This window comes from Microtus pennsylvanicus (genome assembly GCF_037038515.1).
Source record: "Microtus pennsylvanicus isolate mMicPen1 chromosome 13 unlocalized genomic scaffold, mMicPen1.hap1 SUPER_13_unloc_1, whole genome shotgun sequence".
NCBI classification, from domain to species: Eukaryota; Metazoa; Chordata; class Mammalia; order Rodentia; family Cricetidae; genus Microtus; species Microtus pennsylvanicus.
The window spans coordinates 2746-18407 of record NW_027460877.1 but is presented as its reverse complement, the minus strand read 5'-3'; the positions used below and the strand labels follow the sequence as shown (position 1 = coordinate 18407).

The window sequence follows — 15662 nt, the reverse complement described above, 5'->3', positions numbered from 1 at the left end:
TAAAGGCTTTAGACATTACAGTTGTCTTCAGCTTCAAGAAAAAAATAATGATCCATTTATTTTTCATTATAGCCTTGAAGGAAGTAAATTATTTACCATGCTCACTGAAGACTGATGGTAGAGATCACTGCCTTGTGGTTTCTACTTTGAAACATTTGAGGTAGATACTAAAGTGTGCTCCATGTGTGACAAATCCATTTAGTAAAGTTTATTTTGTGGTCCTTATTTTTCTTCCGTGACTTTTGTTAATCTGTATTTTTCTACTATAATGTGTAGAATGGTAACCCCATCATCTAATTGATTCATTTTTTTATCTAAATATCAGGCAGTGTGTGATCATACTTTTTAAGTAAGAGTATCTATGAAATGGTGGTGGGTTGTTGCTCCTGGTTTTGTTTTTCATATTTCCACAAATTCCCTTGAGATTTTCTTGTTTGTTATTCAGTTTTGCCTAAATGTTAGTAATGATTCAGGGATATATTTGAACTCTTGATCCTCATGAGTCTACCTCCTTAGTACAAGTCTAAGGGTAGATGAAGTACTCACAACATTTGCTCTTTGGTCAACACAATTTAACAATGTTAATGTTAAAAATGCTTAATAGAAGAGAATATAAGAAACATTAATGATCTCGTGTGTGTACTCAAAACAGTATTTTCATTTATTTGGTAGAGATGTAATAAAGTAGGATAATGAACATTCAACTGTGTATCTCATACCATAGCTTGATGTTTTATATGTGTGTTGTAAATATATATTAGAATATATATACATAATACTGATGTTCCATGCTTCCCTGCTGCCAATTAGTTAACCATTTTATCTTGAAGAATTGCCTTCTAAGGAAATTATCCAAAGATGTCAGGTAATGTAAGGGCACTAAGATTTATTTTGTAACAAAGATTTACGGTGTGTATGCAATGTGATTATGGGTTTTTAGGACCAATGCAGATATTTGGAGACCAGAAGACCACTTTGCAGTTTCTACTTTTGGTCCTCTTAATATGATAATCAAGGTCAGTTTTCCATCCTTGCACACCACAGACCTTTCCCATGGAGCCATTTCCCTGGTCCTCAAATAAGATTATGAGGAATACTATAATAGTAAACTATTGTCCTCTTTTCAGATTGTAAACAAGACAGATGAACACTGTATAATTTGAATGCAAAATCCTCTTTGCATAGGAAAATATTTGTATGATCAAACTGCCACACCAACTCCAGTGTCATCTCTGTGACATGACATATGTCATTATACCGGATGGGAGCTACGTATCCTATGGGACTAGCCTTCCTGGAGGTCAATGGAAGACAGCCTGGTATTAGCCACCGCTGAGGCATAGACGGGTTTCTCGATTAGATGGCTATGCGGGATATGAACTTTGCACAAATTCTTTCATAATAATGATAGTTTTTATATATATTCAAGACAAGGATCATTCTCTTCAGAAACAGCTCTGGGATAAGGAAGCACAGTATGGGAATGTATAAGACTACAGCAGAACCTTTGTTATACACAGGGTGTATGATGAGCAAGGGAATAGATGGGTTAATGTTGATGGACAAAAACTGTTATATAATACTTTGAACTTTATGGATAGGCTTGCTAGATCCCAACCCCCATGATGTCTGCTGCATAAGAAGGTATTAAAAAGTATAGTTCAACAGGTGCAGAGAACTGATTAGGTATATTTGGTCACTAGATGAAATAAAGGGTTAGGAAGAGGAAGGGCCATGATAGCGATAATGAGACAGAAACTTTCTATTCTTAAGATGAAACCACTTGTCTGAGGTTTACAGTCCCAAGGACAAGATTTCCTCTTCTAAGGATGCTTTATGTCTAACACCTGTTCCTGATAATGTACTTTTCTTAGATATTGCTGATGTGACTAAAAGAAGCTTTCATACTGTGTCAACCAATGACACCTGACCTTCTGATTTGTTCTTTGTTTGAATACTATATAATGAAAACATGAATTCAGTAAAATCGCAGCAGATTCCAACCACTCTCTTGTGTGTTGTGTCTGTCTGTCATTCACCGAACTTGTGCCTTCCTGTTACCAGGACCCTGCTTCTCCCATGGTCTGAGTGGCTCCCCTAAGCCGGTCCATGGCACAAACATTTTTTTAACTTGCTTATTCTGGGGACTAAACATTTGTTTATAACACTTTCTCAAAAACCACAATTGAATTCCAATTAATTGTCTCATTCATTAAAATTGGTTGCTGATAAGCCTGATGACCTGTGTTCTATCTCTGGGTGATCCATATTGCTCCTACAAGTTTTTTCTTTTATTTCTAAACTTGGGAAGTGGCATATGCACACTCCTACACACATAAATAATTTTTAATCCTGAATAAGTGCAATTGAGACCAATTGCAGTCAAAGAAATCCCTAGGTTTCATCACTAAAACTCACATAGGGGAAGAAAATAATAGACACCTGTGAGTTGCCCAGGTGTATACACACAAACACTGTTCAAACATTTTTACATGGATAAAGTTAATAAAGTAAAGACAATGACCCAATTATTGAGCACATATTAAATGATTGCACATTTCAATTACAGAATTTCAAGAAATTTACTCTTCATCTGAACAATGATGGTCCCTTTTAAATCATACTTTATTTTTCATTCTCTGATTCAATGATAGGTCATTTAAAAACATATACCTCAACTGGATTTAGAGGTGTATGGCTATAATCCTAGCACTTGAAGGATTGTGTTTGGCCAGTCTCTGAGTCTGTGGCCATCTTGGCGCCCATAGTGAATTCCATTGCAGCTATGGCTCTGTGGACATACCCTGGGTCAAAAATTCCAAAAATAAAATCTTATCTCAAATTTTGGAACTTTTCCTAATATAATCTGGCTGGACTCTGAATGGTTTTAACAGAAGCTTTTATAGTCTTACATCAAGAGAACTGTGTTAACAATAAAACTCAGAAACAATATGGAGAGGTAAAGAAATCCATTAAATTCTTTGACAACCATCAAGAGGGGACTTTCCTCACCTTCAAGTGATAGGAGACAGAAGGAATAGTAGCTCATCTTCATCTTTAGCATTATTATGACCTGGAGAGTTGGCTCAGTAGTGCTGCTCCTCTTGGATACTGAAGTTTAATTCCTGGCACCTATATCTGATTCTTCAGAATGACTTGTATTTCCCAGTCTTAGAGATCTGGTGCATTCATCTGGCCTCCTAGGGAACCAGATATGCAAATGGTGGAAAGACATCTATATATATGATTACATATTGTTAAAAGGGTTTTCTTCATGTGTCTATTACCTTAGAAAAGAATAAAATTTAATTTAAGTGTATAAGTTTTGCCAGTGAGTATACCAATGGCATGCCAGGAACCAGTAGTGACTAGAAGATGTTGTCTGATCCCCTGTGACTAGAGTTACTGACAATTGTAAGCTGTCTTTTGGGTGCTGGAAATCAAAAGTCAGGCCCTGTGGGTGAGCAGCCAGTGTTTTAAGTGCTGAGCCTTCTATTCAGTCCCATGAACATGCCATTAATAGCAATAACGTGTGACTGGTTGATCTAAGTAACAGTTGACTCCCATCAAATGCAGCCTTCCTGTCTTAAGGTCCACTGTCTTCCAACTATGAGCAAAATTGTTTTTCTTTATCTTTGTATTATAATTCATCAAGAGACTAGAGCACAGTACTGTCTTTATTCTACAGATGGTTGAAACCCAGGCTCATGGAGATTGGTGGAGTTTTAATATAATTAAGTGTAACTGCTCATCTTACTCACCCCAACTTTCTAACGAATGATTAAATGGAGTTAAAGCCAACTAAGTCAAGCATGGTTACAGATGTATAACCATGGTACTTAGAAAGTGGAGGCAGGAATTTCAGGATTTCAAAGTCATCTAAAATGAGAATGGTCAGTAGGGTATGGTGGAAGGCCCATTGAACCCAGGGAGCCTGTGGTTTGCTCAGGACAGTGTCCATAGTCTTTCCTGCAGCCCTACAACTTCAGGGCTGTGGCACCAGCAAATGTTAGATGAGGTATTTGCCAATCTAAGTTTTTTATTCTTGATAATGTTTTCTGTCCAAGTCAGCCTAAGTCACTTAAGGGTCAGAATTATGTTGCTCAATAAAGATTGCAATTCTCCTACAATTGGGTGAATTAGCCTCAGGCGGGGATGAGATCCCTATTTATGTATCTGAAACAACATGTTCAGTTCTGAAACAATAACACAAAACCAACAGAAATGGACCCAGCAGGTTTTATTAATATAGTTGCACATCCTTATTCATACAGACTTAAGGAAGGAATTAGAAAAGAAAATTTTGGGAATAAATTTTAAATAAAAATGCAGCTTGCAAGATAGCTTAGCAATTAAGAACACTGGGTGTTGTTGCAGTTGGCACAGGTTACATTGCCAAAAATCATGGTTGCTAACCATCTCCTGCAACTCCAGTTCCAAGGGATCTGATTCACTTATCTGGCTTCTGCGGGTACTGCACAGGGACACCTGTGGGTAAACACCCATATACATAAAATAAAACTTAAAAAACGAGATTCTGTACAGTAATGTCACAGACTTGAAATAAACACCAATCAGGGCTGTTCATCAAAAAAGCATCTGTGGCCTTTCTCTGAGACAGCTAGCTTGGAGGCAAAAGAAGGATTATTTTGAGGTTAGAATGGCTCAGAACAGCTGTTGACTTAAGAACAATCACAGTGTGGATAGGTGACTTTCCCATAACATTGTTTTAATTTGTATTCTATGTCCTTTGTATATGTGAGGATTGTAGCATCAGTACATCTTAAATATATCATTTAGATCATATATTAAGATCTATTTCTCTTTTAAGTCATACATTGTGATATATTTTATTTTTATCATAATGCATAATCTCAAAGATAGTTTTGTTCTGTAAATCTCCATCTGCCTAAGTGGCTAGACTTGTCCCTATTTACACTGTTCAATGTATAACCTCAGGCCTGAACCTAAAAAAAAGACTTAAGGATGACAGCATATGTGGAATGCAAAATCTGGACCAGGTGGTCTCCTCTTTTAGCATTAACCACCATGAATGCATACTGTTACTAACGGAATTTATGTCTATTAAACTTTAAGTGTGTGAATGATTTATCACTGGGAAGACATATTAATTCTAGAATAGCAGTACCTCAAGCATTGTAGAAAAATGTTTCTGAGAAAAACATTTCTTTGTTGGATTAGGTAGCCTTGATCCCACACCATTGCTCCCCAGAGCAATGACCTTGTTGTCCTTGTAATTAAACTAAATTCTTGGATGAAAACACAATGACCACTGAGCTCTAAAATTGAAAATTTAAGACATGTAGTCAACTGTCCATTACAGTAACAGGAAAAGGATTTGTATGCGGACCATGGCTTCCACTTTCAGACCAGAATAGGAGGAATAGTTTATTGCATACACTGTAGGTAGGCAAACATCTGCTGGAGTCACCATTATGAAATAGGACCTGATTGTGACAGGATCAGTGATTTTGTAATTTCCCAGCATATGTTAATCTGTCATGAGAATGAAGGCAGGCTAGATTTGGGCTGTGTAATTCGGGAAGGTTAGCTTGAGTCAATAAATATTGACTTTCTAACAAGGGAACTCTCCTATGCTTATATGTCCAATCCTGCCTGTCACGATTCTATCCATTAGCTGCAGCTGTGTGTTTCAGGTCACAGGTCTCAGCAGCTGACACTGCACATGGGGCATGGTGAAGTCATGCCTTTTTAATGTCAGTCTCTTTACCAGGGAGTGTTTTTCTCTTGTCCAAAGTCAGTATAACTGTGTTTTTAAAAAATTATATTTATGTTTTTTAAAAGATAATTGCTATTTTCACTTTTTAAATTTTATTTACTTTAAATGCTCTAATTTCTGCTCTAATCTATTTGTTTCTATTCCCTATTATTTCCAGGTCATTAAGAATTTCTTTCCATTTTTTTCTCAAATTCTGTTGATTATTTATTTCTGTCTCCTGTAGCTTAGGCTTATCTCACACTACATATTTGAGAATTGCTTTGAACACCTAATCCTGCTCCTGCTGCCCAGAAAGCAAGTTCTGCAATTGCTTCAAGACTGGGCCTTAACTGCTCAGTGAGAAGGATAATAGATGAGTAAATGAGTGTCCTCCAGCTTCTCTGGATTTTATTGTGAGTTCTAAAATTATCAGTTTGAGTCATATAGAGCATGGCTCCTCCCTTCAGACCAGAAGAGTAGGAACAGTGTACTGTGTGCACTGCAGGGGACACACTGGACAATACCTAGATCACAGACTGAAGTCGAAGGTCATGAGCTTCAGACCAGAAGAGTAGGAACAGTGTACTGTGTGCACTGCAGGGGACACACTGGACAATACCTAGATCACAGACTGAAGTTTAAGGTCATGAGCTTTAGACCAGAAGAGTAGGAACAGTGTACAGTGTGCACTGCAGGGGACACACTGGACAATAGCTAGATCACAGACTGAAGTTTAAGGTCATGGGTGGCAGGGGTGTCCATTACAAAGAAGGATCTGATGGGTCACAGTGTGTGATTTTCCATCATATATTAATTCCTTCCGTGTGAATGAAGACAGACACCGGTGGGTGTACAGTTTAGGGAGGAGAGCTTGAACTACTAAGCATTTAGTTTCCATTAGTGAAATCTCCCATGCAGATATGTTCAGTCCTGCTTGACACAGTTAATCAGCTCAGATGATTGAGACACAGCCATTGGCTGTAACTCCATGTGTCAGCTCACACCACCCAGCAGCTAACATTTTACATGAGACAAAGTCATACATTTTCTTATTAATGATGGCGGAGGAGTAGTGGTTCTTTGCTCAGCTGAACCAATTTGCAACAGGAAGTAAATTTCTAAAAATTAAACAACAAATGACAAAAATTATTTAAAATCATACAATTTGAAATATATCTCTCTCTTCACATTTAAACAGTGTAAAGCTGGTAGCACATACTTAAGTCCTGGCATTGGTGAAGGCCAAAGCAAAGGGATCATGAGCTGATAATAAGACCCTATCCTAAAAAACACAAAACTAAACGATGAACTGAGATACTATGGAGCTGAACATGTAGCTCCATGGTAGAGTACTTGTCTAGCATGTATGAAGCTTGGGTTTGATACCAACCGATGGAAAGATAAATAACTAAATTTAAAAATTAAGTAAAAATAAGAGGAAATCATTTATATAAAAGTAAGCAAATACTTTGAAAATAGAAGTGAAAGTCAATTTTTCAACAGGATCACAACATAAATAGAGAAGTATATACCTAAGGCATCAACATCAAATTTATTTTTAACTGAGATAAACCAGACATTACTTTTATGAATCAGTAAGTCTTTTTGATGGGTATTTTTGTTTGTCTGGTTTTTGGTTTTGTTTTTTCAAGTTGAATTTTTTTTTGCTTTTGTTTTGGAGCATGTCCTGGAACTAGCTCTTGTAGACCAGGCTGGCCTTGAACTCACAAAGATCCACCTGCCTCTGCCTCCTGAGTGTTGGATTTACTACTGTGCGGCAATGGGCATTATTTTTAAAAGTTAAAAGAGCTTTACTATTATCTAAAAGAGAGATAATTACTTTTCCCCTACAAAATTTATTGAGTATTATGTAACAGTATAATGTTAATTAAAAGCTACCTTCAATAGTCATGATGAGAAATAAGAAACTTACTAGGAAAATCATTCTGACAAATATTCTACTTCATCTAGATGACTTTCTTAAATTAGCCCATCTCCAAAAGCTTTTCTAACCTGTGTGGAGAATAAAGCTTGAAGCTACTTCATCACTAGTTCATATTTCACAGAGATAGAAAAGTATATCATAGCATTTTAGGAAAATATTTACAATGTATTTTCTAAATATTCTTAGGATTTTGCAATCAATTAGGGTCCTAAAAAACAAAGAAGCTACATATACTGACCTCATTCATGGCAGGGAATCTGAGAGGAGCAGAAACCTTTTGTTGTCCATTGTCATAGATATAGATGGTGCTCTGACAAAAGGGCCTTTGCCCAGGCATGTGAACAATGGTTATGTTGTGCTAATGAAGTAAAGCACACATTAAAATGACTAAAATTACATCATGTCTTTGCAATGACATATGCTTACAGATTATTACTTCATAATTTGTGTGAAGAAAATATTAAGGAAAGCTAAAATGCTGACTCAATGATGTTCTCAAAACAAGTAACAATTTTCATGTACTGTAAAACAATTAAGTCTTTATCAGAGACTTACAAAAATTGTTTCTTCTGCATTTTCTAAGGTTCTAAATATTCTTAAAATTATTTTCTTCAAGGAGAACCATTTTATGTTTTTGAAGTAAGCAACAAAAATACATTGATTTAACATTAATTCATTAGAAATGAATATTGGCAGACAAAACCGTCTCCTATAAATGCATCAAACTGTTATACTTCTTTTTTGAGACAGGGTTTCTTTGTAGCTTTGGAATCTGCCTTGAAAATAGCTTTTATAGACCAGGCTGTCCTTGAAACTCACAGAGTCACCTACCTCTGCCTCCTGAGTGCTGAGATTAAAGGTGAGAACTGTTATACATCTTAAAGGAAAGATAGAATGAAGAGTTTGAGGTGGCATCCTGAAGTCTTACCCAGAGAGAATCACAGAAACTGTGGTCAGGAACATAACTGTTGCTTATTCTCTTTTTGTGCACACTGCCACAACCAACATACCTAAGTGAGTGATAAAAGCTTCAAAACCCATTCCATTACCTGTAAAAGAAAAACTAACAAAAATATATGTTATCAGAACCTCTGACATAAAGTAGACAAGTCTCTTCATCATTGAAGTTCACCATCGTGAACATATAATGTGATTACAAATATCTTTATCAACAATGCTGCAATCTTAATTTTATCGCTATACAACAGACTTGGTTTCAGTCATTTTTTAAATCCATTTTGGCATAAAAGTTAAAAAAAATTATAAAAGGTAACACTGGAAGTGGGATTTCATTATCAAGCTAGAACAGTGGTTTTCTACCTTCCTGATGCTGTGTGCCTTTAATATACAGTTCCTGTTGTAGTGACCCCTAGCTATAAAATTATTTCAGTGATACTTCATAACTGTAATTTTGCTACTGTTACAAAGCAAATATAATTATCTGCGTTTTCTAATGGTTTTAGGTAACCCTTGTGAAAGGGTCCTTCGATGGCCCCCAAAGGACTCACAGGTTGAGAACCTCTGAGCTAGAACAAAACCACAAATTTCAAATCTTTTAAAGTCTTCCAAATATCCAGAAAGCACACATAAAAGTTTTAATAATAAGGCATATTAAAAATTATTAGCTACCTGAGGCCTGAATGTTTTACATGAGAACACAACTCCTGCAGTGGAACGGTTTACTATTTCTTCTCCACTTTTATACTACTTTCATTTTTGTTTCCTAAAGTTACTCAGCATTTAGCCAGGAAAATATATAAGATACAGAACTATTTTAAAAGTAATAAAGCACTTCTAAACTATATACAGGCACAAAATAAAAATTTCATATAAACTGTTATAGATACTTTATCCTACTTAAGAATGTGACAATCTTCATTTATATTCCACAATTTGTACCATTACCTATATAATTGTTTTCTTTTTCCTCCTTTGTTAGCAGTGTCAAGGGGTAATTGATCCTGATCTAAGCAAAACCAAGCAGAGAAGGAAAATGCAGACCCAGGCCATTTCTCAATGGCAGGCACAGAAATTCCAAATTAAAATACTGCAGTGCACTCTCAAGATTGAGTTTCCGTGCCATTGTCAGAATTGCATGAGTCACAGGAATGGCATATGGGTGAATAAACTCAGATTCATCTACTCTCAGCAATCGTAGTAGTTGATAGATTCAGCACAAGTTCGATGTAGGGAAGAATGGGATTCAAGGGTTTCAATGATTCTCATTCCCATGTTTGCATTCACACACATAGTTCGGCTCTGTTTATTAATACAACAATTTTTTTCAGCCAATCAGAGATGAATATTTGTAGGTCATGTGATTCTAGCTCTGGAATTCATTGGATAAGAACCAAGAGAGGATGGACATTACTAATGCCCAAAATACTAACTGAAGTATGATCACCTTCTACAGCCTGAAAAGTGACACAGAAGTAAAAGGTTAGTTACTATTCTTAAAGTTGAAACAAAGGAACTTCACATCACAATGGTTAAAAACTTACTATATTCTTAAGTTCTTTAAGCAGTTCTAGTGATGGGACCCAAAGATTTTAATACCTCAAACGTGCATATAGCCAATTCTTTCTTTAAATACTTCCTAAAGGGGAAGACAACATATCAAAGCACATTTTCAATGATTAAATTTGTTGGAATATTAAATATCAAAAACTATTTGGTTAATAAAGTCCAAGAAAAGACTGAGATTATGTTTTTTTATTATTATTTTCATTGAGTTCTACATTTTTCCCTGCTCCCCTTCATACCTCTCCACTCCCCTTCAACCCTCTCCCAAGGTCCCCATGCTCCCAATTTACTCAGGAGATCTTGTCTTTTTCTACTTCCCATGTAGATTAGATCTATGTATGTCACTCTTAGGGTCCTCATTGTTGTCTAGGTTCTCTGAGATTGATTTGTGAGCTGGTTTTCTTTACTTTATGTTTACAAACCACCTATGAGTGTGTATATGTGATAATTGTCTTTCTGTATCTGGGTTACCTCACTCAAAATGATGTTTTCTAGCTCCATTCATTTGCCTGCAAAATTCAAGATATCATTATTTTTCTCTGTTTTATAGTACTCCATTGTGTCAATGTACCACATTTTCCTTATCCATTCTTTGGTCAAGGGGCATTTCAGTTGTTTCCAGGTTCTGGTTATGACAAACAATGCTGCTATGAACATAGTTGAGCACATGTCCTTGTGGCATGATTGAGCATCCTTTGAATAGATACCCAAAAGTGGTATTACTGGGTCTTGAGGAAGGATGTTTCCTAATTTTCTGAGAAATTGCCACATTGACAATGAGGGCAGTTTTGTTCTCTGATTACTATCTATGTGCATCTATATCCATCTCCTCCTACAACCCTAGGGTCTTTTCTATGTTGCCTAAGCTGCCCTTAAAATTGCAATCCTTCTATCTCTCACCTGTCTCTGAAACTGGGATAACAGGCATATGCCCTTGAACCTGACTGTATTAATCTTAGAATAGATGCTATATTATTTTTGTAATAATAATAAAGGTACAAAAGTCCAGCAAAATGAAAAATAGACTAAATTAGAAACAACTGTGTTACAGAATTCTTTTCTGTATATTAACTTATATGACACTTTCTTTACCCTCATCTCTCTCCCTCTCCCTCTTTCTCCCCCACCCCAAAACAGGGTTTACCTATATATAGCTTTGGCTAGCCTGGAGCTCTATCTTGGGGGTGGGGGGAAGAAGGGAAAAACATCAAGAAAGGTCTAGATTAGACAGATTCCTGATTAGTGTGGTGGTCCAGAACTAGGAAGGTACAGACAGAAGAAATGAGTGTTCAAGGCCATCCCAGGCTATATACTAAGACCCAACTTAAATAACAAGGACTAGAGATGTAGCTCAGTAGCAGACTGGAGGCCCTGAGTTAGGTCTATAACAATGCTCAAATTTTAGTGGCCAAAGTAAGAGTACAAAGAATTTTCTCTCTGTTCTCTGTGTCTAAATGATCTAGAGCATCAATTTCACATAGTGTTCCTAAAATCATGCACATTTTTTAAACTCAAAGATTAAAAATAAAATATAAAGACTACCAAAAACATAGAAAATACAAAATCAGTCCATTAAATTAGGCAAAAATAGATACACCAACCACAAAAAGGTTTAAACAAAAAACCAGTTACCTATAAGAATAAATTGCATGCCAAGGGTAAGAATAATGTTGTTTTGATGGGGAATCTCTGTTAGCCAATGATCTTTAAGAGGGTGGACCAGGATAGAGAGTGACCTTTTGGGTACCTGGAGAAAACCACTGGCCTGCCCAGGGTTCTCTCTGTGGTTCCCATGTTACACAGCTGATGCTGGACTTCTCGTTCCTGTTTTGTGAGTTTGCCCCTTATAATAAAGAAAAAATATAATTGGTATATCTTGGAGTTAGCCTGGGATTCTTTGACCCATGTCCTTCAACAATTGGCTTGGGGACCATTACATCCACTTTTTAGGACCCACGCAACTCCACCCAGCCACCACTGGATCACACGTAGGTATTTGGGCACTGATCCTCCTTGTGCATGGCTCTATAGCAATCTCTGGCCTCAGTGGCATCCCAGAGCTGCTCTGGGTCTGGCTTCCCGGGCACGTTGCAAAGGCACAGGTGGGGTGTGGGGTTCCCTGGATGTCTCTGTTGGCATTGCTGCCTTCCTGTCCCTCCAGTACCCATGCTGCGGCCACAGAGGGATCTTTGTGGAGTACAGGGTTTGTGATTTGTACTGATGGAATGCTCTGGATTTTCTCTTTATCCTCGTCACCAACTCTCAAAATCACTTTGATCACTTTTATAACTGATCCTAAATTAAGCATATCTTTCAGTAACTAATGGGTTAAAACCAATTTGAAAAGTCCTTGGCTAGGATTTTCCTACCAGGCAAATACAACTGCGACACCTGCTGGCCGGTAACAGTTATTGCACATACTTCAATTCGATATACCTTATGACAGGTGAGATTTATTTATTTTTTTTTTTATTTCAAATGCTGTTTTTATCTTTTAACACATTGCACAACTGGTTTTAAACATTTTTGAACCGACATGTATTATTTGGGAACATTTGGAAGGGACGAAGGTTTTTCAAAATGAATTGAAGTAACTTCACTGAAATCTAGGACCTTATGAATAACCTTAGAAATTACACAAATCATTCCGTGCCGCTCTTCTTTTGGCATATTCAGGATATCAACTCATCCTTAACAAACACAGAGCTGGATTGTTCACTGTTTTCTTTTACATAAAGCTCATCAACTACCGTAGAACTTCCAAAAGTTGCTTTAATTTTTTTTCCTCTTAAGGAAAGTCACTAAATTCAGATCTTCCACATCTTTGAGGTAACCCTTACTTGTTCTACTGGCTCATTTAAACTGAATTTCTGTATCTAACAGTTACGCTTAGCATTTAAATTTGAAAACATATTTTTTAAAAGCTCAGAAAACATTGAGCAACTAAAATCCATTTGCAGCTTTACAAGTTTGAATGAAAAACAAAACAATCAAATTACTACTGGAAGACTTGCTCGTGACCCTGGCATTGGAACGTCGGTTAAAAGCAAACCAAACGGCCAGCTGTGGCTTTTTTTTTTCTGGAAAAAACAATGAAAAACACTCATAAACCACTTCAGCCACACAAACTCCTCTTATCAAGTGATTTGATAGATACATAAGGAAAAGTCCCACAAACTGAACCTTTCTGCTAAACTCATTCACGCCCGGGTAAACAATAAGCAAAGTCCAACATTTCCATTTTCAGCTTACCATTAATTGAAGCCTGAAGGAGACAAAAGTACCTCAGGGCCAAATGAAGTTAGACTCAATGAAACCTAAGTCTCTTGGTTGTCCCGAGGAGGTATTCTTCCGTCCGTAAGCCTGTCCCCCAAAGAAGACACACATAACAGTCGGAAAACAAAACAACCAAAATGAGGCAGGATTGGAAGGGACGAATTTCAATATTTAAGTAAATCTTGGAAGAAAATAAACCAGCCAAGGAAAATGCAAGTGTTCCTACTGAGAAATGCCATAGCTGTTCCAGCTTTCCCAGGATCTGCAGGTGTCAAGCATGGCAGAAACATGGCGCGTAGAGCCGAGGTCCGTGGCTGCTGGAAACTTTTAGAACAGGCGCGGCGCCATGGCAGCGGCGGAGGTGCCCGCGGCCTCGATGGGCTTCACTGAGTTGTAGTGCTCCCCGAACTCACAGGCGTAGTGCAGATAGACCAGTGTGATCGGCTTCCGGGTGTACTCCTCCCCGATCACAATGGTGGGCGAGTTGGCCTGTATCACCTCGATGGGGGTCTGCAGGACATGCGACATGGCTCTCAATTCCAGCTGGCCACCCCACAATGACCTGTGCACGATGTCATCGCAGTACCTCAGGAAGTCCTCACGGGTGTAGAAGTTGCCGGCCTCGGGTTCCGTGAAGAAAGGTAAGAAGTCATCAATGTGTTTCTTCATATAGTAGGCCGTGCGGTAGCGCAGGCTCTCCACAGTCACCGAGAACACCAGCTGGTCTTGGATGGCACGGTACATGCAATGGCCGTCGGCAGGGATGGGCTTCATCTCCAGACTTCTAGCCGCCAAAATGGCAGCGACCTTTTCTTCCTCCTCGCGGCGGTAGGCGGCCTGCTCTTCGCTCTGGGCCACTGGGATCCTCTGCGGGCGTTGTCTCTGCAGGTTAGCTCTTCGCTCACGCCTTTTCCGGGCCTTCGATGGGCGTGGGGGCACATTTTCAAGGTTCATCTTTTTGAGGTTGGCTGCAATCGACTCCACGCTGGTGTCAGGCTCTTCTTGAAATCTCTCCAGTTCCTGACGGTGCCTCTGCTCCATCTCGGCCCTGAGACGGGCAGTATCAGCAAACACCTGCTTTCTTCTGTTCCTGTCATTTTTCGGGACAGAACTTTCGAGGGCCTGGATGTGAGCTTGCAGCTCTCTTTTTTCGCGATAATGGCGGCGGATCACCCGTTGGAATTCGGTCTCGGGGTCATCCATTATCGCAGTGGAAGGCGAGAATTGTAGTTGGAAGGAAGCTGGAACAGTTCAAATCACCAGACCGCCTCACAGAACCGCCGTCCGAGGGACCAGACCGCCTCACAGAACTGCTGCCCTAGGGACCAGACCGCCTCACAGAACCGCTGCCCGAGGAAGCTGTGGCACTCTCGACAGGTGAGATTTATAATGTCAACATAACAAGTAATTTATCAATACAAGACAACAGCTTTTTAACTTATACCATGTATGGTATTATGCAAGGCTTATGTGATTTCCATCCTACATCCCTATATTTCATTCCAGGGATTAGCTTTGTATTTCATATTTTCACCTTTAAAAATGGTTTGATAACTAATGAGCCATGAATGAGGCACTTTAAGACTGATAATGACCAGCTGAAAGGAAAAATCGGCACTCTGGAGAAGGATACAACCAATTTGATGGCCCAAACCCAGTCAATGATGGAGGGTGAAGAGACACTGTCTGAGAGAATTCAAGCTGTTGAATGTATTAAGCAAAATCTGTTAAACAGTTAGGATAGATTGATGGATAGAGTGTCTGTCCATGAAGGTAATATGTATGCCATAAAAATTATGTCCAAGATCCAGAGTAAGCGATCTCCACTGAAACAGGTACTGGGGAGTAACCGCTGAGCAAGCGAGCCAGAGCCAGAGACTGCTGAGAGTCCCAACGTGAACCTGGGACCTTCAAGGGAGTAGACCTAAGCCAGGATCCCTGTGGGTCTCAGCATGAGTTCCTAGGACCTCCCAGGAACTAGGCCTGAGCCAGGACCTCTGCCAGTCTAGGCGCGCATCTGGGACCTCCAAGGGAGTAGGCAGGAACCAGAGATCTCTTGGGGCCAGGCATGAGTCTGGGACGTCAGAGGGAGTAGGCCTTAGCCAGGACCTCTGTGGGCCTGGGCATTGTTCTGGAACATCAAAGGCAATAGGCAGAGACCTGGAACCTCTGCGGGTC

General features: G+C 38.7%; 1 protein-coding gene across 1 annotated transcript; it reads right to left on the bottom strand.

Annotated features, from left to right (window-relative positions):
- Positions 1-13811: 13811 nt before the first annotated feature.
- Positions 13812-14687, bottom strand: LOC142842108 (OTU domain-containing protein 6A-like). Its single transcript, XM_075959040.1, has one exon. It carries the CDS (start codon positions 14685-14687, stop codon positions 13812-13814), a length of 876 nt encoding a protein of 291 aa, XP_075815155.1.
- Positions 14688-15662: the final 975 nt, after the last annotated feature.

What these genes read in the sequence shown, in the direction of transcription:
- LOC142842108 (XM_075959040.1), bottom strand. Translation starts at nt 14,687, where the DNA reads ATGGATGACCCCGAGACCGAATTCCAACGGGTGATCCGCCGCCATTAT.